The sequence below is a fragment of the Pleurodeles waltl genome, chromosome 8 (genome assembly GCF_031143425.1).
Source record: "Pleurodeles waltl isolate 20211129_DDA chromosome 8, aPleWal1.hap1.20221129, whole genome shotgun sequence".
NCBI lineage: Eukaryota > Metazoa > Chordata > Amphibia > Caudata > Salamandridae > Pleurodeles > Pleurodeles waltl.
Window position 1 is genome coordinate 1,535,033,476 of NC_090447.1, and position 23,861 is coordinate 1,535,057,336.

Consider the following 23,861-nt stretch of genomic DNA (forward strand, 5'->3'; position numbering starts at 1 on the left):
GTTGGATTGGTATTCAGGGGGCATCTCTAGGATGCCCTCTGGGTGTAGGTTACAATAAATTGCACACTGGCATCAGTGTGCATTTACTGTGCTGAGAAAGTTGATACCAAACTTCCCAGATTTCAGTGTAGCCATTATGGGACTGTGGAGTTCGTGTTTGACAAACTCCCAGACCATATACTCTTATGGCTACCCTGCACTTACAATGTCTAAGGTTTTGCTTAGACACTGTAGGGGCATAGTGCTCATGCACATATGCCCTCACCTGTGGTATAGTGCACCCTGCCTTAGGGCTGTAAGGCCTGCTAGAGGGGTGACTTACCTATGCCACAGGCAGTGTGAGGTTGGCATGGCACTCTGAGGGGAGTGAGCATCGAGGGCACCGCTTTCACTTGGATCACATCCTACACACAACAGTGTTTCCCAAACTGTGGGTCGGACCCAATAGTGGGTCACGGAGCCAATTTTTGGGAGGTCGCGAAAGTCCAAGCAATAAATAACGATGCCTTTAAACTCTGTATTTATCTTTTCAAATTTGTGCGCTTCAAAGACAGAGATCAAATTTCAGGCTATGACTTCTGACATTTTGTTTGCTGTTTATTTTTTAAGATTGGGATTAGTATTCACAAACACCTCTTTCTTTTCAGTCAGAGAAAGAAAATTAAAGTGAATTATGTGACAATCTTGCTGGGATACAGGGAGTGTGAAAGGAAAGGCTGTAGGATGTTATTTTTTGCAACACACAACAAAACGTAAATACCTGTAAATAAACTGCACACATTCAGAAGTTAGGAAATCATAAATAAAACACATTGTTTGTAATTCTGCAGTGTTACAGAAACAAAGATTTCAATAGGATTGGGCCTTGAGACTCTCATGGGTGAGTAGCCGTGCTTTACAAATACTGATTGATTGATTGATTGATGGGATAAAAAAATCAAGACATTTTACTTGATGACGGACAATAAATATTCAGTGAAACCTGATTTTACACATTATCATTTGTGGGCAATATAGTGTTATATAGTTGTGTTAGTAAAACTATATATCTGTGCAAATTTAGTGGTCATTTCAATGGAAAATGTGCTGTCCATAAATGTGCACAACCACATGATGCTTTAGTTACATTTAAAAAATCCCCCACCTTGTGCCTATTAAAGCTAGGTGGGTCACAAAAGATTGTTGTTTTAAAAAGTGGGTCGTGGTTCTAAAAATGTTTTGGAAGCACTGACCTACAGAGCAGAACAAATGTCGTTCGTACTCCTTTTTTCTCATCCAAACCAAACGTCATAAAAACAGGAGTCTCTCAAGGCTCTATCTCACGCCGCCTTCCACATCTACATGAAAATCATTCCTGGAATAAGCAATGATTTTCAGTTCATTTGCTATAACTGCACAAATGACACACAGATACGTCTGAAACTGGAAAGCCCAAGCAAATTAGAAACCCAGTTGCCTTGAGGCCATTGATCAGAGGATGACAAAGGTCCACCTCAAATGGAAATACTCACCTGTGGTGAATGGAAAATGTATAATCCTTTGCTGTGCATGGCCATGACGAACTGCGAACACCACTGAAAATATCCAAAGATGTAGGAAACCTTGAAATTACCAATAAAGCCAAGCTGTCAATGAATGCCGAAGTGGATGAGTTAGCCAAATCAAGGTTTCTTGTGATGAATATGCTGCAACGCATCTTCCCACACCTAGGATTCCCCCACAAGATCCAAGCGACAATCTCTCATTCTACCAAAAAATGCTTAACCTAATGTCCAATATCACGGCTCACCTTTATAAACCAGGAGACCATTACAGAGAACTCGGCTGCCAGACTACTTCTACGTTTAAAGCCATAAACCCACATCTCCCCTGCCTTGAGAGCCCTACATTGGTTACCCGTTGCCAGAAGATCCACCTTCAAGCTGCTCTGCATCACCCACAAAGCAATACGTGGCAAAGGACCACCGTCCATGAGGAAGAAAATCACTAAATACATGCAAGGAAGGAGCCTTCGCTCTAAGTGCCACCCCTCTCAGAACCACAGCATACAAGAAATAAACATGGGTGTAACATCTTCTCTGTCCAAGCAAACAAACTATGGAATTTGCTACCCCCAAATGTAAGATACAGTCGCAACCATCACAGCTTGAGAATAGTTGGTTCTTTCCCGCAAGACCGTAATGCTCACAACACAAAAATACACAGCAATAGTATGTACAAGAGACCAAAAATATACATTTAAAACATTATTTAAAACAAATAATTAAATATACATAATCAAGAAAAAAAAAAAGAGGAGCTGCACCAGATCTTCTTCTGTATATCAAGATCAGTGTGGTGCAGCATCACACACAACCAAGACGCTCCATAGGCCACATCCTCAGTCCTGTCTTCTCGGCATCTCCAACGATCCAATGGAAAGCACCCATGCCCTAGTACTGGACTCTGTGGCACATTGCCATCCCTAGATTCCTGCCTAGCACACTACTAACAAACCAAAGTCAACACAAACGAAAAGACCAAACATTCAGATCCTTCAAAGGCTTCTCCATAAACAACCTAATGCCTGAACTCATCTCTCACTGCATGACCTCCACATACCACCCTTCTAAACAACTGCAACAATTACTTTGGAAATATATGTGAACCTCCACGCCCCAGTTACAACACCAAGTGCAAGCGAAAGCTGTCAGCACCCTGGTATCCAAAATAATTCATTGACAGTTAATGATCGATACAGGAAAGAAAATGGCAAAAAATCGAACTCCCGAGGACCTCTTGAAACTGAAGTCCCCCGCGCAAAACACACACAACTCATCACATTAGCCAAAGGAAAGTACTATACAAACACTATCAATGAAGCTACGAACAGAAGCAGAACGGTGTTTGAGACAGTTGAACACTACATCAGTCCCTGCCGGACCCACCTATTCCTCACTTCACAGAAAACTGCAATGCAAAGACATCAACCGCTTCATCAGAGAAAAAATACATACGTTTTGCAGCACATGGACAATACCATGCTTACTTCATCTCTTACATCCACCCCCTTCCTGTAAAATCACACAATGGTCAGCCTTAGGAGCCCTAATTCTCTCAGATGTGGCTGACACAATCACGTGCATCAAAACCACTTGTTATGAAGATGATGTACTACCATTGTCCTTCATCAAAGCCGTCTCTGGGGGCGCTCTCTCACCCCTACTGACCATTGTCAATCTCTCCCTCACTCAAGGCATCTCCCAAGACAGAGCAGACCCTCCCTCTCCTACTTTCACAGGACCTTGTCAGCCAGCAGCCAATCGCTCACCTACCATTCACCTGCAAACGCAGTCTATGTTCAACTCCAAGATCACATCAGTGTTAAACATCTCCTGCAGGACTACCAGTCTGGCTTTGGATCACACTGCAGCAGAGGCCGCTACCGTATGATGCCCTCTCGACCACAGATGAAGATGACCCCTTCTCACGTCCTTCGACATAGTGGACCATCCCAACTTCATGGGCGTCCTTGAATTGCGACATGGATTCACCTTCATTGTCCTTCACTGGTTCTCATCATACCTTTCCAACCGACACCAATCTGTTTACATAGGTACTTTCAGGTCACAAAGGTTCACTGTTGCCTGTGGAGCACCCCAGGTTTCTGCACTGTCCTGTGTCATCTTCAACTTTTACGTGAAGCCACTCAGTGCTGTACTCACAGATAACAGCATCAAGATTCATCAATATTCCGATGATACACAACTCTACTTGAAAGTCTCCTTCAGACATCAACACCTCTGTCACTGCCTGCACCTCATCCAGACCTGGACGCCCAGAGCCTGCCTAAACCTAATCCCAACCAAGAATTCCTGTTATTTACCAAGAAGAACCAACAAGAAGCAACCAGGCTCAATGACACAGACCTTGATGCTTTGAACCCCAACTCTTACTGAATGCCAAATCACTTGGATTCACCCTAGAAACCAACCTCACAGCCAGGACACCATCAGACTGTGGACTAAGGAGTGTAAACAAGAAAAAACAAGACAACAGGCCTTTTCTATCGACACATCCAGGATCAGAGACAACATCCCGGTATCCGTCAGGATCACCCCATCCCTGCTCCAATTGAGGAAGGAGTGTTTAGGAACACAACATCACAATGCATTAACCATCTACCACCAGGCTTCCTCACCTATTATACGTTGACTTTAAGCGTGCCTTTGACCATATACAGTGCTCCACTGCCTTTTAGCTGGGTTTTGTGCTATAGGAATACCATATATATACATACATACATACATATATACATACATACATACATACATACATACACACAGAAAAAAGAGTAAAATAAAAGGAAAGAGAAAACAAAGAAAAGAAACAGAAATAATAGAAGGAGAAACAGAAAGACTGACAGAAGGAAAGCAAAAAATGACAAAAGGAAGAAAGGATGGAAGAAAGGAAAAACTAAGAAAGGAAGAAGAAATGAAAAAAGGAGGAAAAAATATCTGTACTTACAAAAGAATCTGATCATTCATTGTAGATCACGCAAATCAGTAACCTACTCACAGTTGGCATAAGTCATTGCAGGGCAATCTAGAGAGCCCTTATGGCCCAGTTACACTATGCAAGAGGGTGGCTGCAGAGATGCTCTTGGAAGCAGTGTTTGAAAGCTCCTGGACGACTATCTCATGAAGGAGCCAAGGCGTGTTGGGTCACTTGGGAAGAACAATGTGTGAATATTAAAAAAACAACAAATGCAATGAACCAAAAGAGAAAATTAACACGTCTCAAAAGGATGTGAATGTCTACTTACATTAGACAAATTACTGGACCTTTTGGGTACAACATGAGTGCTGCTTAGCTATTACCAGCTACGAAAGAGTCTTTCCTGGGAGGGAAGCAGTCTTCAGTTAGAGGTTATGCTTGGAACCAACCAACCGGCCAACTCTGTTGGATCTAAGCTGCCAACTTCATGGGCTTGGGGTACAAAGAGCCTCAGCCCAACAAACGAGCTTACTCAAAATGTTAGAAACACACTTTTTATTTTATTATACTGTAAATTACAGCACTACTGTATTTTTTATATTTACAGTACTGTTAATCAACTATCTATATTGGCTGAAAGGGCTCAAATAGAGACTTGTGGGTCTTTTTAAAAATATTAATTTAGCCGGGGACATTCCAAATCAAGAATTTAATGTTAAATCAAATATTTTAGAAAGCATTTTCAAGATCATATTCTGCAGCTCAGTTAATGCTTAATGCAATTATGTGACCTTTTGGGAACAAATCAATTAATTTGCAGAAAGGTCTGCAGATCAGAGGTTAGGGCCTCTTAATGGTTTGGTTAAATATTTTACCCTCACATTAGGGGGCCTTGTCAGCTAGATTGGAGAAGATTGCATTTTGAAGGTGACTGGTTCTGCTTTAAGGCTTACGAGCTGTGTTTGTATGGGTTAGACCACAGCAATTTCCAAAACACTGGATGCCCCTGTTTTAGAGCTAGGGCAGGACAGTTAAGGAGTCAATCTGGACATAATAAATGCATAGTAGTTCAAGAACTATATAGGTTAATTTGATAAACATGTTATATATTTATTGTGGGAGACAAAACATGGTGTATGTGCAAACATTTGATGTCTTCATTTTTGGAGCAATTAATTCTGGTTTAAAGGTAGCTGTTAAGGAGAAGTTGAGGACATTTCATTGGAAAATAAACATGCTCTGGACAAGTGTGGGCTCTTCACAACTCCCGTTACAGGCAGATCCTGTCCCCAAGGATGCAGGGCTCCAGTCCTGGGCTTTTCTTCCGCAGATCATTGTTTTCAGGTATCTGAGTTCAACTTAGTGAACTAAATAACCAGGACCACAATTGAGTTGATTTATGAGGCTCTAAAACTAAACCCTGTGAGTGGAGCTGTGTGTCCTTGGTGACCATAACTTTACTAATACGCAGGATTGTATGTTCTTCAGTTTAGAGCATGGGTACTCACAAACATTTTCACGGGGGCCGCAGAGTTTGGTCTTAGATGTGACCAAGGGCCGCACTGATGGCAGCAGGGTGGCAGTCGGGGTTGGTAGTAAAGTGGGTGTAAGGGACGCAAAGCTATACTTCTAGTGTCTGAATAGCACAAAGTGAAACCATGAACTTGGGAATAATCACGGCTTCTCCACTTAACCAAACTGTGTGATCCTAAGCAAATGTTTTATTTCATTTTCCCTGTTTTCTGTTCATTATCACATATGAGGGCCTCCCATGACTTTAGGATGTGTGCTGCACAAAACCTTTTTGTATTTGATTTAATAAACTATAATGTTTTTGTATAATTGAAACCTAGGCCACTGACATTATACAGAACCCCTCTCTTATCTCTTTTCTTTACCTTCAACTCGCCTTAAATAAATACTTGCCTGATTTTTTCCTTTTTTTAATGTTAGTGTCGAGTCTAGTTAAGAGCAGCCCAGTGCTGCTGGGCCGCATGTTAAGGTCGAAAGGGCCGCATGTGGCCCCCGGGCCGTACTATGAGTATCACTGGTTTAGAGTCCTACCCCATGGTCACTAAGCTCTAGTTTCTCATAAGTCGTGGCTGAAAACTCCGACATAATTTGCCTTAAAAATAATTGAACCGTCTTCTCAGTTATTTATAGATGTTAATTCTTCCCTCTGTGCCTCAGCGTCCTGGGAAGTTTAAAAAGCATACATATGGGGAAATCTTTCTAGATAGTTTCCAAGTTATGGTACCATAGTATTGTCGTCAGAATAATGTCTGACATAAGCATCTTGTTGTAAATATTATTTACAAAAATATCTTCCTTTTGAAGTTAATAACAGAGACTGTACACCCAAAGGAAAGGATATTTAGCACACATAACATGTGTATGACATTACAACTTACAGCTGTTTACACACATGTGGGACAGACAATCCCAGTCCACACGTGTTCTTTTTGCACAGAGGGAAATGGCTGAAGAAGGATTCATTCAGGTTATTTTAGCCATTAAAGTGAAGAGGAGTGGGTGAAACCAAGTGAGGAGGTTTAAAGCTCTGCCCTCCTCAGAAGGGCCCTTCCCATCAAGTCATGTGAGGATGGATATGCCCATAACACCAACACCTTCACCCTGCTGGTGATCCCGCTCGCCTGCGGCTAAAGTGTGGGGCTTGGGTACCAACTCTGAGATGCTTTGCTTTCCCTTCATAGGGGATGGATTTAGATATCGGTGGATCGGTTACTCTGTCACAACGGTGATGGGTATCCCATCCCTTGAAATCTAAATCTCGTTATTTCTTATGGAATTTATATTTACGGTCACCGTTGTGATATAGTAAGCCATCCGTCGAAATCTAACTCAGGCCCATAGTTCTCAAGAACCCCCTTCCTGGAGAAGAACACGTCAGGCCTCATCGAGATGCTGTACCTGCGAGCATGGACGCTTCGGCTGCGAACGTCACAGCGAAGCTCTTGAGGACCTCAGCGGGGCCGGCGCTGATGAAGAAGCCAAGGTAGCTGCTGGAGGAGTGCAGGTTCAAGGAGACGACTGACGGGAAGCTGCTCGCGAACTGGTCACCGGCTTTCTTCAGAGCTTCGTAGAGACCTTCCACCTTCCGGTCTTCACACTACAGAAACATCAAGAAGTTACCAGCCCTGGTGGACCCAGGGGTCACACACGGTGTCCTCAGTAAAGGATCATCACTGAGCCAGGGGTGTCCTATACAGTTTATAAACTGCGGCCGGACAGAAACACAGATCTATATCCCACCGCACATGACCATCAATGGCTACCATCTGAGGCGTGGAAAGTTTACTTAACCAGTGCAAGTTTGCATAATTGACAACTCCACAGCTACATTTTGTTACAGTGTTGAAGATACACTTCCATGTGTAATAGTCAAAGTTACACAAATCATTTAGAGGTAGTGAAACCAATCACATTATTAGCTACAAAACTAAAATAAGTTATTATGGAGTTTCTCACAACTGGCGATATTCAGTTAAACGTTTAATAAGTTGACAGGCTTATTTTAAAGTTGAGAATGTTGGTTAAAACTTTTTAAAAGTGTGATCCTTTATCATATAGGTGGGAGGAGGGAAAGGGGGGTTTGAGGGCTTTTTATATCCCCTTTCTCATACTTGTAACTCGACAGGGAATGAGTGACAAACATTTTACTGATGGCCCACTACAGGGTGCCTAAGCCACTCAGTTTTCTGTCACTACAAACATAGCAGTGTGTTTATCATGAAGCTTGTCTCTGCGTCCCTAGGGTCACAGTAAATGCTCCTTTTGACCAGAGCCTGCTGACCCTTGAGATGGATTCAAGCACTCCGAGGGGGATCTACCCCACAGTTTGAAGATCTCTGTGTTATTGATCGCTTTGCTGGATTGGCTTGTTACTGACAAGAGGCTTCATTCCTTCTCCAGGACTAATATCTGATTGGTCAATGAAGGATGTGAGTTATTACCAAAACTGCAATGAATTATGGGTATATGTCAGTATGGGTATCCTGGGATGGGTCCTTGAGGGATCGAGGAAGGGATGAGTGCCCACAAAGCATTAGTGATAGATACAGTTAACTCCCTGCCCCACAGAGGATTCAAGCATCATCAAATGAACATGGGCACCATGCAACTCACCGTAAAAAAATCGCAGAGCGTTACATGTGGGAGGCTCTCATGGGCTCGGTTCCTGGAACACTGGCGCTCACTTTCAACCCAAAACTCCTGCAGCCTGGTGGCCAGTGGTCCGGAGGGGCAAAGGTAAAGGGCGTACTCCTGCGGGATGGGGTCATCCAAGTTGGGGTCCTGGTGATGAGCACGGAGCCTGCAAAAGAAAAGGTTTTAATGTACTCATTTCAAGCCGCAGACAGGTGCCTCGTGGTTACTTCAGGTAGCTTTGTAAGACACAGAGCTACACGTTCAGTACATCATGGATCAGAGACACAGACCTTCTCGAGAGACCAAGGAGGAACCTTACCAGGTAGATCGAAGCAGAAGCTATGCTGGTCACCCACACTGACCAACTGTGGGGATCAGCTAATGCACTGTAAGTTATGTGGGATCCACCGGTTGTGGCTTCTCCCACCCTGTGGCTTCCTGGTGCTTCAGGGATCCAGTGGGAGGAGGGGCTCTGTGCTCATTGCATAAATACATCAGTGGACCTCAGTCCATGAGTGAACATGCAGTGATGCTCAGCCTGCAGGACAGGGAGCACCGTGGTCTTAGGGTCACTGATGTACTTTGGCATCGAGTGCCCTGGTTCTGTTGGCACCCACTGGGACAGCAATGCCCTGGGATGGAAGGTGACGGATGGGACCTTGTGTGGAGAGGGTTGGAACACTGGTGGGTAACATGGCCCTTCTGGAGCTTCACATAAGTGGACAGTGGGACTGAGTGGCCCCTGTGTATGCCCTTTGTCTCTGTTTGTCGTCACACATTCCTTACCTGTTCCTGTGTGAATACACTTCTCCTGTGGACACTTCAAATGAGATCATTTTTAATTTCATCAGGCACTGAGACCAGTTTTTGATTTAATCTTTTTTATTTAATTTCAGTTATAAAAACAAATACAGTTTGTGCACATGTATTGCAGTAAGGAAATCTGAAGCACAGCTCCCGTTATAGCCTGTTCGGTTCATCGTGCTAACTTGCAGAGAACTATATATCGATTGACAACAAGGATTCATGAACAGAGCCGCTGGAGTGGTGTATCAGGACTAGGGGTTTTCACGAGCCTTCAGTCTTCGGGGCGCTCAGTGGTGTGAGGCATAGGATGCACCAGAACACTGACTCAATGGGCAGTGGCCTCTGTTTTGCACAGTAAAGAAGTTAAGATCCAGCATTATCATTGTGTTCAACAATACAACAACACAACAGTGACCATAACTGGAATCCGTTCCCAAAGCTCCCAAACTTTCGCTTCACATCCTCCCATCCTGCCATCTCCACCCAACCAGATCCCACAATGTGCAGCAAAAGGGCTCCAGCAAGCCCGCCTCGCCAAGACCCCTGGTGGGGGGTGTAGGAAAGTACCATCTTGCCTGGCATGTTACCCCCATTTTTCACTGTATATATGTTGTTTTAGTTGTATGTGTCACTGGGACCCTGGTAACCCAGGGCCCCAGTGCTCATAAGTGTGCCTGTATGTGTTACCTGTGTAGTGACTAACTGTCTCACTGAGGCTCTGCTAATCAGAACCTCAGTGGTTATGCTCTCTCATTTCTTTCCAAATTGTCACTGACAGGCTAGTGACCATTTTTACCAATTTACATTGGCTTACTGGAACACCCTTATAATCCCCTAGTATATGGTACTGAGGTACCCAGGGTATTGGGGTTCCAGGAGATCCCTATGGGCTGCAGCATTTCTTTTGCCACCCATAGGGAGCTCTGACAATTCTTACACAGGCCTGCCACTGCAGCCTGAGTGAAATAACGTCCACGTTATTTCACAGCCATTTTACACTGCACTTAAGTAACTTATAAGTCACCTATATGTCTAACCTTTACCTGGTAAAGGTTAGGTGCAAAGTTACTTAGTGTGAGGGCACCCTGGCACTAGCCAAGGTGCCCCCACATTGTTCAGAGCCAATTCACTGAACTTTGTGAGTACGGGGACACCATTACACGCGTGCACTACATATAGGTCACTACCTATATGTAGCTTCACCATGGTAACTCCGAATATGGCCATGTAACATGTCTATGATCATGGAATTGCCCCCTCTATGCCATCCTGGCATTGTTGGTACAATTCCATAATCCCAGTGGTCTGTAGCACAGACCCTGGTACTGCCAGACTGCCCTTCCTGGGGTTTCTCTGCAGCTGCTGCTGCTGCCAACCCCTCAGACAGGCATCTGCCCTCCTGGGGTCCAGCCAGGCCTGGCCCAGGATGGCAGAACAAAGAACTTCCTCTGAGAGAGGGTGTGACACCCTCTCCCTTTGGAAAATGGTGTGAAGGCAGGGGAGGAGTAGCCTCCCCCAGCCTCTGGAAATGCTTTGTTGGGCACAGAGGTGCCCAATTCTGCATAAGCCAGTCTACACCGGTTCAGGGACCCCTTAGCCCTGCTCTGGCGCGAAACTGGACAAAGGAAAGGGGAGTGACCACTCCCCTGACCTGCACCTCCCCTGGGAGGTGTCCAGAGCTCCTCCAGTGTGCTCCAGACCTCTGCCATCTTGGAAACAGAGGTGCTGCTGGCACACTGGACTGCTCTGAGTGGCCAGTGCCACCAGGTGACGTCAGAGACTCCTTGTGATAGGCTCCTTCAGGTGTTAGTAGCCTTTCCTCTCTCCTAGGTAGCCAAACCCTCTTTTCTGGCTATTTAGGGTCTCTGTCTCTGGGGAAACTTTAGATAACGAATGCATGAGCTCAGCCGAGTTCCTCTGCATCTCCCTCTTCACCTTCTGATAAGGAATCGACCGCTGACCGCGCTGGAAGCCTGCAAACCTGCAACATAGTAGCAAAGACGACTACTGCAACTCTGTAACGCTGATCCTGCCGCCTTCTCGACTGTTTTCCTGCTTGTGCATGCTGTGGGGGTAGTCTGCCTCCTCTCTGCACCAGAAGCTCCGAAGAAATCTCCCGTGGGTCGACGGAATCTTCCCCCTGCAACCGCAGGCACCAAAAAGCTGCATCTCCGGTCCCTTGGGTCTCCTCTCAGCACGACGAGCGAGGTCCCTCGAATCCAGCGACACCGTCCAAGTGACCCCCACAGTCCAGTGACTCTTCAGCCCAAGTTTGGTGGAGGTAAGTCCTTGCCTCACCTCGCTGGGCTGCATTGCTGGGAACCGCGACTTTGCAAGCTTCTCTGGCCCCTGTGCACTTCCGGCGGAAATCCTTCGTGCACAGCCAAGCCTGGGTCCACGGCACTCTAACCTGCATTGCACGACTTTCTAAGTTGGTCTCCGGCGACGTGGGACTCCTTTGTGCAACTTCGGCGAGCACCGTTTCACGCATCCTCGTAGTGCCTGTTTCTGGCACTTCTCCGGGTGCTACCTGCTTCAGTGAGGGCTCTTTGTCTTGCTCGACGTCCCCTCTCTCTGCAGGTCCAATTTGCGACCTTCTGGTCCCTCCTGGGCCCCAGCAGCGTCCAAAAACGCCAAACGCACGATTTGCGTGTAGCAAGGCTTGTTGGCGTCCATCCGGCGGGAAAACACTTCTGCACGACTCTCCAAGGCGTGGGGGATCCATCCTCCAAAGGGGAAGTCTCTAGCCCTTGTCGTTCCTGCAGTATTCACAGTTCTTCAGCCTAGAAAGAGCTTCTTTGCACCAACCGCTGGCATTTCTTGGGCATCTGCCCATCTCCGAGCTGCTTGTGACTTTTGGACTTGGTCCCCTTGTTCCACAGGTACCTTCAGACAGGAATCCATCGTTGTTGCATTGCTGATTTGTGTTTTCCTTGCATTCTCCCTCTAACACGACTATTTTGTCCTTAGGGGAACTTTGGTGCACTTTGCACTCACTTTTCAGGGTCTTGGGGAGGGTTATTTTTCTAACTCTCACTATTTTCTAATAGTCCCAGCGACCCTCTACAAGGTCACATAGGTTTGGGGTCCATTCGTGGTTCACATTCCACTTTTGGAGTATATGGTTTGTGTTGCCCCTAGCCCTATGTTTCCCCCTTGCATCCTATTGTAATTATACATTGTTTGCACTGTTTTCTAAGACTATACTGCATATTTTTGCTATTGTGTATATATATCTTGTGTATATTTCCTATCCTCTCACTGAGGGTACACTCTAAGATACTTTGGCATATTGTCATAAAAATAAAGTACCTTTATTTTTAGTATAACTGTGTATTGTGTTTTCTTATGATATTGTGCATATGACACTAGGTGGTACTGTAGTAGCTTCACACGTCTCCTAGTTCAGCCTAAGCTGCTCTGCTAAGCTACCATTATCTATCAGCCTAAGCTGCTAGACACCCTATACACTAATAAGGGATAACTGGGCCTGGTGCAAGGTGCAAGTACCCCTTGGTACCCACTACAAGCCAGTCCAGCCTCCTACTTTGGTTGTGCAGTGGTGGGATCAGTGCTTTGAGACTACTTACCACTCTTGTCATTGTACTTTTCATAAGAGAAAAATATACAAAACAAGGTCAGTGTATATACACATAGCCAAAGAGTTTTGCATTTCCTCTTTTCACTCTTTTCTAAGTGCTGAAAAGTACTTCTAAACTTTCAAAAAGTTCTTAAAAGTTTAAAAAGTTTTTTTCTGTCTTTCCAAAAAGTTCTGAAAACTTTTTTCTCTTTGTCTATCACTTTAACTCTCTCTAAAAAATGTCTGGCACAGGCCAAAAAGTTGAACTGTCCAAACTTGCATATGATCACCTTAGCTGGAAAGGAGCAAGGAGTCTCTGCATAGAGAGAGGTTTGAGTGTAGGGAAGAATCCTTCTTTAGAACTGTTAATTAATATGCTTAGAGTACAGGATAAGGCCATAAGTGCCCAATCTGTAGAAAAAGTAGCTAATGGTTCTCAATCTGATCCAGGGACTCCCCCAGGAAAAGGTTCAGGAAAGAAACTTCTCAGCCTGCCCATTACTAGACAGTCTAGCATAGTTGGTACAGAGGTTGAATCACATCATACTGATGATGTGCTCTCACATTATACTGGTAGCCAAGCTGTTAGGGTGCCCTCTGTAAGGGACAGGTCTCCTTCTGTTCATTCCCATCATACCTCTGTATCTAGAAATGTCCCTCCCACCCACCCTGATGACAGATTGTTAGAAAGGGAGCTCAATAGATTGAGAGTGGAGCAAACCAGACTGAAGCTCAAGAAGCAACAGCTGGATTTGGATAGACAGTCTTTAGAAATAGAGAGGGAAAGACAGAAGATGGGTTTAGATACCCATGGTGGCAGCAGCAGTATTCCCCATAGTCATCCTGCAAAAGAGCATGATTCCAGGAATCTGCACAAGATAGTTCCCCCTTATAAGGAGGGGGATGACATTAACAAGTGGTTTGCTGCACTTGAGAGGGCCTGTGCTGTACAGGATGTCCCTCAAAAGCAGTGGGCTGCTATCCTATGGCTATCATTTACTGGAAAAGGTAGGGATAGGCTCCTTACTGTAAAAGAAAATGATGCTAACAATTTCCAAGTTCTTAAGAATGCACTCCTGGATGGTTATGGCTTAACCACTGAACAGTACAGGATCAAGTTCAGAGATACCAAAAAGGAGTCTTCACAAGACTGGGTTGATTTCATTGACCAGGCAGTGAAGGCCTTGGAGGGGTGGTTACATGGCAGTAAAGTTACTGATTATGACAGCCTGTATAACTTAATCCTGAGAGAGCATATTCTTAATAATTGTGTGTCTGATTTGTTGCACCAGCACTTGGTGGACTCTGATCTGACCTCTCCCCAAGAATTGGGAAAGAAGGCAGACAAATGGGTCAGAACAAGAGTGAACAGAAAAGTTCATACAGGGGGTGACAAAGATGGCAACAAAAAGAAGGATGGTAAGTCTTCTGACAAGGGTGGGGACAAATCTAAAAATGAGTCTTCATCAGGCCCACAAAAACACTCTGGTGGGGGTGGTGGGCCCAAATCCTCCTTTAATCAGAACAAGGAAAAGAAACCATGGTGCTATTTATGTAAGATAAAAGGCCATTGGACAACAGATCCCAGTTGTCCAAAGAAAGGCACCACAGCTCCTACCACTACAACCCCTACTGCTACACCTAGTGTCCCTACTAATAGCAGTGGTGGTGGGAGCAAACCTACTAATAGCCAATCCAAGGGAGTAGCTGGGCTCACTTTTGGTAATTTAGTTGGGGTTGGTCTGATTAGGGAGACCACAGAGGCTACTTTAGTCTCTGAAGGGGCTATTGACTTAGCCACTTTGGTTGCTTGCCCCCATAACTTGGAGAAGTACAAGCAACTAACCCTAATAAATGGTGTTGAGGTCCAGGCCTACAGGGACACAGGTGCCAGTGTCACAATGGTGATTGAGAAACTGGTGCACCCTGAACAACACATACTTGGACACCAGTACCAAGTAACCGATGCTCACAACATAACACAAAGCCACCCCATGGCTGTTGTAAATCTCAACTGGGGGGGGGTATCTGGTCCAAAGAAAGTTGTGGTAGCTTCAGATTTACCTGTAGACTGTCTATTAGGGAACGATTTGGAGACATCAGCTTGGTCAGATGTGGAGTTGGAGGCCCATGCAGCAATGCTGGGCATCCCAGGGCATATTTTTGCTTTGACAAGGGCTCAGGCCAAAAAGCAAAAAGGACAGGGAAGCTTGGATCCTGGAACAATGGACCAAGTGCTCCCTAAAGCTAGGGCTAGTAGAAGCAAACCACTTCCTACTATCCCTCCCTCTACAGTGGATTCTAATTCTGAGGAAGAAGAATTCCCTCCCTGTGCAGAACCTACACCAGAGGAGCTGGAAGCAGACACTGCTGAGCTTTTGGGTGAAGGGGGGCCTGCCAGAGAGGAGCTGAGTGTGGCACAGCAAACCTGTCCCACATTAGAGGGTCTCAGACAGCAAGCTGTCAAACAGGCTAATGGGGATGTCAGTGACTCACACAGAGTTTACTGGGAGGACAACCTCTTGTACACTGAGCATAGGGATCCTAAACCTGGAGCTGCCAGGAGATTAGTGATTCCTCAGGAGTACAGAAAGTTCCTCCTAACACTGGCACATGACATTCCCTTAGCTGGGCACCTGGGTCAAATGAAAACTTGGGACAGATTGGTACCACTGTTTCATTGGCCTAGGATGTCTGAGGACACAAAAGAATTTTGTAAGTCCTGTGAAACCTGTCAAGCCAGTGGCAAGACAGGTGGCACTCCAAAGGCACCCCTTATCCCACTGCCTGTGGTTGGGGTTCCCTTTGAAAGGGTAGGGGTTGACATAGTTGGCCCCCTTGACCCTCCTACTGCTTCAGGCAATAGGTTTATCTTAGTGGTAGTGGACCATGCCACAAGGTATCCTGAAGCAATTCCTTTAAGGACCACTACAGCTCCTGCAGTGGCAAAGGCCCTCCTGGGAATATTTTCCAGGGTGGGCTTCCCAAAGGAAGTAGTATCAGACAGAGGAAGCAATTTCATGTCTGCATACTTAAAGGCCATGTGGAAGGAGTGTGGTGTAACTTACAAGTTCACAACACCCTATCATCCACAAACAAATGGACTGGTGGAGAGATTTAATAAAACTCTCAAAGGCATGATTATGGGACTCCCTGAAAAACTCCGCAGGAGATGGGATATCCTTCTACCATGCCTCCTTTTTGCCTACAGGGAGGTACCCCAGAAAGGAGTGGGCTTCAGCCCCTTTGAACTTCTTTTTGGTCACCCTGTTAGGGGTCCACTCACACTTGTAAAGGAGGGTTGGGAACAACCTTTAAAAGCTCCTAAGCAGGATATTGTGGACTATGTACTTGGCCTCAGATCAAGGATGGCTGAGTACATGAAAAAGGCCAGTAAAAACCTTCAGGCCAGCCAAGAGCTCCAGAAGCAATGGCATGATCAGAAGGCTGTTTTGGTTCAGTACCAACCAGGGCAGAAAGTGTGGGTCTTGGAGCCTGTGGCCCAAGAGCACTCCAAGATAAATGGAGTGGTCCACACACAATTGTTGAAAAGAAGGGTGAAGTCACCTACTTGGTTGACTTAGGCACTGCCAGGAGTCCCCTTAGGGTGCTCCATGTCAACCGCCTGAAACCCTACTATGACAGGGCTGATCTCACCCTGCTCATGGCAACAGATGAGGGACAGGAAGAAGACAGTGATCCTCTACCTGATCTCTTCTCTTCCACAGAACAAGATGCTCTTGTGGAAGGGGTAGTTTTGGCTGATTGTCTTACTGCTGAGCAGAAAGATAATTGCATAAATCTCCTAGGACAATTTTCAGAACTCTTCTCCATTGTGCCAGGCACCACTTCTTGGTGTGAGCACACTATAGATACTGGAGACAGTTTACCTGTCAAAAGTAAGATCTATAGGCAGCCTGACCATGTCAGGGACTGCATAAAGCAAGAAGTTCAGAAGATGTTGGAACTAGGAGTGGTTGAGCACTCTGACAGTCCATGGGCTTCTCCTGTGGTACTGGTACCAAAACCCAATTCTAAAGATGGAAAGAAGGAAATGAGGTTTTGTGTAGACTATAGAGGTCTCAACTTGGTAACCAAAACAGATGCTCACCCTATACCCAGGGCAGATGAGCTAATAGATACACTGGCATCTGCCAAGTATCTAAGCACTTTTGATTTGACTGCAGGGTATTGGCAGATCAAAATGTCAGAAGATGCTAAACCTAAGACTGCATTTTCTACCATTGGAGGACATTACCAGTTTACTGTAATGCCTTTTGGTTTGAAAAATGCACCTGCCACTTTTCAGAGGTTGGTGAACACAGTCCTGCAAGGGCTGGAAGCTTTCAGTGCAGCATATTTGGATGATATAGCTGTCTTTAGCTCCAGCTGGGATGATCACCTGGTCCACCTTTGGAAAGTTTTGGAGGCCCTGCAAAAGGCAGGCCTCACTATCAAGGCTTCAAAGTGCCAGATAGGGCAGGGTAAGGTGGTTTATCTGGGACACCTTGTTGGTGGGGAACAGATTGCACCACTTCAGGGGAAAATCCAAACTATTATTGATTGGATTCCCCCTACCACTCAGACTCAGGTGAGAGCCTTCCTAGGCCTCACTGGGTATTACAGGAGGTTCATTAAGAACTATGGCTCCATTGCAGCCCCTCTTAATGACCTCACATCCAAGAAAATGCCTAAAAAGGTATTATGGACAGCAAACTGTCAGAAAGCTTTTGAGGAGCTGAAGCAGGCCATGTGCTCTGCACCTGTCCTGAAAAGCCCTTGTTACTCTAAAAAATTCTATGTCCAAACTGATGCATCTGAATTAGGAGTAGGGGCAGTCCTATCACAACTTAATTCTGAGGGCCAGGATCAACCTGTTGCTTTTATTAGTAGAAGGTTGACCCCTAGAGAAAAGCGTTGGTCTGCCATTGAGAGGGAGGCCTTTGCTGTGGTCTGGGCTCTGAAGAAGTTGAGGCCATACCTGTTTGGCACTCACTTCATTGTTCAGACAGACCACAAACCTCTACTTTGGCTAAAACAAATGAAAGGTGAAAATCCTAAATTGTTGAGGTGGTCCATATCCCTACAGGGAATGGACTATACAGTGGAACATAGACCTGGGAGTAGCCACTCCAATGCAGATGGACTCTCCAGATATTTCCACTTAGACAATGAAGACTCATCAGGTAATGGCTAGTCTTATTGTCCTTCGTTTGGGGGGGGGTTGTGTAGGAAAGTACCATCTTGCCTGGCATGTTACCCCCATTTTTCACTGTATATATGTTGTTTTAGTTGTATGTGTCACTGGGACCCTGGTAACCCAGGGCCCCAGTGCTCATAAGTGTGCCTGTATGTGTTACCTGTGTAGTGACTAACTGTCTCACTGAGGCTCTGCTAATCAGAACCTCAGTGGTTATGCTCTCTCATTTCTTTCCAAATTGTCACTGACAGGCTAGTGACCATTTTTACCAATTTACATTGGCTTACTGGAACACCCTTATAATCCCCTAGTATATGGTACTGAGGTACCCAGGGTATTGGGGTTCCAGGAGATCCCTATGGGCTGCAGCATTTCTTTTGCCACCCATAGGGAGCTCTGACAATTCTTACACAGGCCTGCCACTGCAGCCTGAGTGAAATAACGTCCACGTTATTTCACAGCCATTTTACACTGCACTTAAGTAACTTATAAGTCACCTATATGTCTAACCTTTACCTGGTAAAGGTTAGGTGCAAAGTTACTTAGTGTGAGGGCACCCTGGCACTAGCCAAGGTGCCCCCACATTGTTCAGAGCCAATTCACTGAACTTTGTGAGTACGGGGACACCATTACACGCGTGCACTACATATAGGTCACTACCTATATGTAGCTTCACCATGGTAACTCCGAATATGGCCATGTAACATGTCTATGATCATGGAATTGCCCCCTCTATGCCATCCTGGCATTGTTGGTACAATTCCATAATCCCAGTGGTCTGTAGCACAGACCCTGGTACTGCCAGACTGCCCTTCCTGGGGTTTCTCTGCAGCTGCTGCTGCTGCCAACCCCTCAGACAGGCATCTGCCCTCCTGGGGTCCAGCCAGGCCTGGCCCAGGATGGCAGAACAAAGAACTTCCTCTGAGAGAGGGTGTGACACCCTCTCCCTTTGGAAAATGGTGTGAAGGCAGGGGAGGAGTAGCCTCCCCCAGCCTCTGGAAATGCTTTGTTGGGCACAGAGGTGCCCAATTCTGCATAAGCCAGTCTACACCGGTTCAGGGACCCCTTAGCCCTGCTCTGGCGCGAAACTGGACAAAGGAAAGGGGAGTGACCACTCCCCTGACCTGCACCTCCCCTGGGAGGTGTCCAGAGCTCCTCCAGTGTGCTCCAGACCTCTGCCATCTTGGAAACAGAGGTGCTGCTGGCACACTGGACTGCTCTGAGTGGCCAGTGCCACCAGGTGACGTCAGAGACTCCTTGTGATAGGCTCCTTCAGGTGTTAGTAGCCTTTCCTCTCTCCTAGGTAGCCAAACCCTCTTTTCTGGCTATTTAGGGTCTCTGTCTCTGGGGAAACTTTAGATAACGAATGCATGAGCTCAGCCGAGTTCCTCTGCATCTCCCTCTTCACCTTCTGATAAGGAATCGACCGCTGACCGCGCTGGAAGCCTGCAAACCTGCAACATAGTAGCAAAGACGACTACTGCAACTCTGTAACGCTGATCCTGCCGCCTTCTCGACTGTTTTCCTGCTTGTGCATGCTGTGGGGGTAGTCTGCCTCCTCTCTGCACCAGAAGCTCCGAAGAAATCTCCCGTGGGTCGACGGAATCTTCCCCCTGCAACCGCAGGCACCAAAAAGCTGCATCTCCGGTCCCTTGGGTCTCCTCTCAGCACGACGAGCAAGGTCCCTCGAATCCAGCGACACCGTCCAAGTGACCCCCACAGTCCAGTGACTCTTCAGCCCAAGTTTGGTGGAGGTAAGTCCTTGCCTCACCTCGCTGGGCTGCATTGCTGGGAACCGCGACTTTGCAAGCTTCTCTGGCCCCTGTGCACTTCCGGCGGAAATCCTTCGTGCACAGCCAAGCCTGGGTCCACGGCACTCTAACCTGCATTGCACGACTTTCTAAGTTGGTCTCCGGCGACGTGGGACTCCTTTGTGCAACTTCGGCGAGCACCGTTTCACGCATCCTCGTAGTGCCTGTTTCTGGCACTTCTCCGGGTGCTACCTGCTTCAGTGAGGGCTCTTTGTCTTGCTCGACGTCCCCTCTCTCTGCAGGTCCAATTTGCGACCTTCTGGTCCCTCCTGGGCCCCAGCAGCGTCCAAAAACGCCAAACGCACGATTTGCGTGTAGCAAGGCTTGTTGGCGTCCATCCGGCGGGAAAACACTTCTGCACGACTCTCCAAGGCGTGGGGGATCCATCCTCCAAAGGGGAAGTCTCTAGCCCTTGTCGTTCCTGCAGTATTCACAGTTCTTCAGCCTAGAAAGAGCTTCTTTGCACCAACCGCTGGCATTTCTTGGGCATCTGCCCATCTCCGAGCTGCTTGTGACTTTTGGACTTGGTCCCCTTGTTCCACAGGTACCTTCAGACAGGAATCCATCGTTGTTGCATTGCTGATTTGTGTTTTCCTTGCATTCTCCCTCTAACACGACTATTTTGTCCTTAGGGGAACTTTGGTGCACTTTGCACTCACTTTTCAGGGTCTTGGGGAGGGTTATTTTTCTAACTCTCACTATTTTCTAATAGTCCCAGCGACCCTCTACAAGGTCACATAGGTTTGGGGTCCATTCGTGGTTCACATTCCACTTTTGGAGTATATGGTTTGTGTTGCCCCTAGCCCTATGTTTCCCCCTTGCATCCTATTGTAATTATACATTGTTTGCACTGTTTTCTAAGACTATACTGCATATTTTTGCTATTGTGTATATATATCTTGTGTATATTTCCTATCCTCTCACTGAGGGTACACTCTAAGATACTTTGGCATATTGTCATAAAAATAAAGTACCTTTATTTTTAGTATAACTGTGTATTGTGTTTTCTTATGATATTGTGCATATGACACTAGGTGGTACTGTAGTAGCTTCACACGTCTCCTAGTTCAGCCTAAGCTGCTCTGCTAAGCTACCATTATCTATCAGCCTAAGCTGCTAGACACCCTATACACTAATAAGGGATAACTGGGCCTGGTGCAAGGTGCAAGTACCCCTTGGTACCCACTACAAGCCAGTCCAGCCTCCTACAGGGGGGTTAAGCCAGTTGCCAAGAGCATAGCCAGTACCCATTGCACACAACCAGTTCAACAGACCGTTGCCGGCATGATTTCTACATTCGTAACTCCTGCATCAACCCCAGCCCTCACAGCTCAGACAACATTTCGTATTTATGCAATCCCAGGCTCTCTTCCCTCCGCAGGGCTGCCCCTTCTGCCCACAGCGCAAATGACCCCTTCTATGTTTCAATGGAAGGGGGTTCCGAGGATTCCCATCTCCTGGTAATAAGGCGTTTGGCCGTCTGAAGGCCCAGGTCCACTAATCTCTTTTTGCTTTTTAGCTCTGGGAAGAAGTCCCAGGATACATGCCTCCCACGTGGTCAGTGGTGGGCGCGCCATGCCAGCTGACAGCTGCGACGACACCTCTGGCCAGTAGGGGCACAAGAAGGGGCAGGACCATAACATGTGCAGCAAATCTGCCGCCTTTAGCGCACAACGGGGCAACCTGCATCTGTGTGATGAAAATATCGACTGAGTTTAGCTGGAGTAAGATTGGCTTCATGTAATATATAGAATTGGATAAGACAAAATCGTGCATTACGCAGTATGTTGGTGTGGCTTTTCAGTGACATATCCCATTCCTTATCTGCGTAGGGCCTGAATAAATCGCCCTCCCAACTGGCCTGCAAGGCAGCGCGTGCATGAACTGTGTGGGTCCTAAGCGTATCGGTGGACCAACGCATCCGGTGTATACCCTGCCCCATAACCTGCATGCATTGGATCAGTGGATGCTTTGGTGGTTCAGTGGGGATGTCTCCCCAGTGTTGGGATAATGTCGCTATCAAGGAGTTGTGCAGGTGGTAGGCCGGTCTCTTCCGCTAGTGTAGCAAATGGGGTTAGTGCGCCTTCATTATACAGATCTCCCAGTGTATGTAGTCCGGCAGCATGCCAAGTTTCCAGCTTCATCTCAGTTGTGAACCGCGCATTGCATGGCGTGCCTAACAGAGCCAAAGCCGGTGCATAAGGAGTCATTGTGTGCGTGAGGCGAAGACTCTTGTGGTAACAGCGGTGTGCCACGCTCACCAGGAGCAAGTCCGGCATCCTCACTCGCGTGACTGGGTGAAACAGATGGGACACCTCAGGTATCGTCCAGGGCTGCAAACTGCAGCTGTGTCCGACAACTCAAATCCAGCAAGCCACCTGGCCACCCACTGCAGTTGGGAAGCCAAACAGTACTGCTCCATGTTCGACACCGCCAGGCTACCCTGTTCTAGTGACAAGTACAATTTTGTCAGCGCCACTCTGTAGCGGCCTTTGTTCCGAATAAATTACCTGATTCTGGATTCCAGTTCCCTAAAAAATTGGGCTGGAGTATGAAAATGTAAATTGGAGAAGTAGTTTAGCATCCATGGAAGGACCGCCATTTTCAGAAGAGCCACTCTTTTCATCATCAAGATCAGTAGCGCTTGCTAGAAATTCATTTGGGCACGGATAGATGCGACCTCTCGTTTAAGGTTCCCATCAGGCAGATCTTCCATAGAGTGATATATATTAATACCCAGGTATCGGAACGTCCTAGGTTGCCAGGGAATGAGTGCACCAGATAGGCTAAGACGTGGGTCCGGCAAATCTGGGCTAAAGTGGAATCAGCATGATTTTGCCCAGTTTATCCGCAACCCCGACAGTGTAGCAAATCGCTGTAGGGTATTTGCAACTTCATCAGGGACATTGGAAACGTTTCTAAAGTACAGAAGAGGATCATCCACGTAGAGGGACACAGTAGGCCGTCCATCTCCTAGCGGGATACTCCAGGCCTCCCCCAATCGACGAAGCTCTGTTGCCAAGGGCTCAATTGCCAGTGAGAATAGCAGTGGCAAAAAGGGGGCAGCCCTGACGAGTCGCTCTACCCACCATAATTGGTTCAGCGATAGTCACGCAGATTTGACCCAGATCTGAGGTTGATCATCTAACAATTCACCAACCCTAAGAAGCAGGAACCAAGGCCAAAGTGGCGAAGCACCTCAAACAAGAAAGGCCATTCCAACAAATCAAAAACCTTTTATAAGTCCAATGCCAAGCGGCCTGCCCCAGGCCAGTCCTGCGTTGAGTACTTCATGACCCGGAATAAGTGCCTAATATTTAAGGAAGTGCTACCTGCTGACACATAACCGTTCTGATCAGGGTGGATCAACTGAGGTAACAGAGGCGCCAGCGTTTGCCAGAATTTTGGCCAGGATCTTATAATCTGTGTTGAGCACCACCAGTGGTCTATAGGTACCCAACTCCCTTGGGTTTTTACCAGGTTTAGGAAGAGAGATCAATAGCACCTCCCGCTGCGACGCAGTCAGGGATGCCGCCGATAGGGTCTCCTCATACGGCCGCAACAGGCAAGGAGCAATCGTGGAGGAGTATGTCTTGTAAAATTCCGATGGGAGGCTGTCAGGGCCTGGGGTTTTGCTGGCGGACAAATTGCACATACTGCCCTGTATCTCAAGTAGCGCTAAAGGCTCATCCAGTTCCCCCCGCTGCTCTGCTGTTAGGCAGGGCAGGAGGAGCGAAGAAAGGAATTCCTCGAAGTCAGCAGGTCCCGCTGCTGCAGCAGATAGAACACAGCTGTGTAGTGATTTGTAAGTTCATCATGT

The 23,861-nt window shown here is 46.7% G+C and overlaps 1 protein-coding gene across 1 annotated transcript in view; it reads right to left on the minus strand.

The window, feature by feature from the left end:
* UBASH3A (ubiquitin associated and SH3 domain containing A) overlaps window positions 1-22,463 on the minus strand; it is a 113,380-nt gene extending 90,917 nt beyond the window's left edge. The window contains exons 1-3 of the mRNA XM_069203581.1: window positions 22,327-22,463; window positions 8,623-8,809; window positions 7,408-7,606 (exon numbers count right to left, since the gene is read on the minus strand). Coding sequence (XP_069059682.1) covers window positions 7,408-7,606; window positions 8,623-8,809; window positions 22,327-22,463 — 523 coding nt within the window. The remainder of the gene's footprint in view (window positions 1-7,407; window positions 7,607-8,622; window positions 8,810-22,326) is intronic.
* Window positions 22,464-23,861: the final 1,398 nt, after the last annotated feature.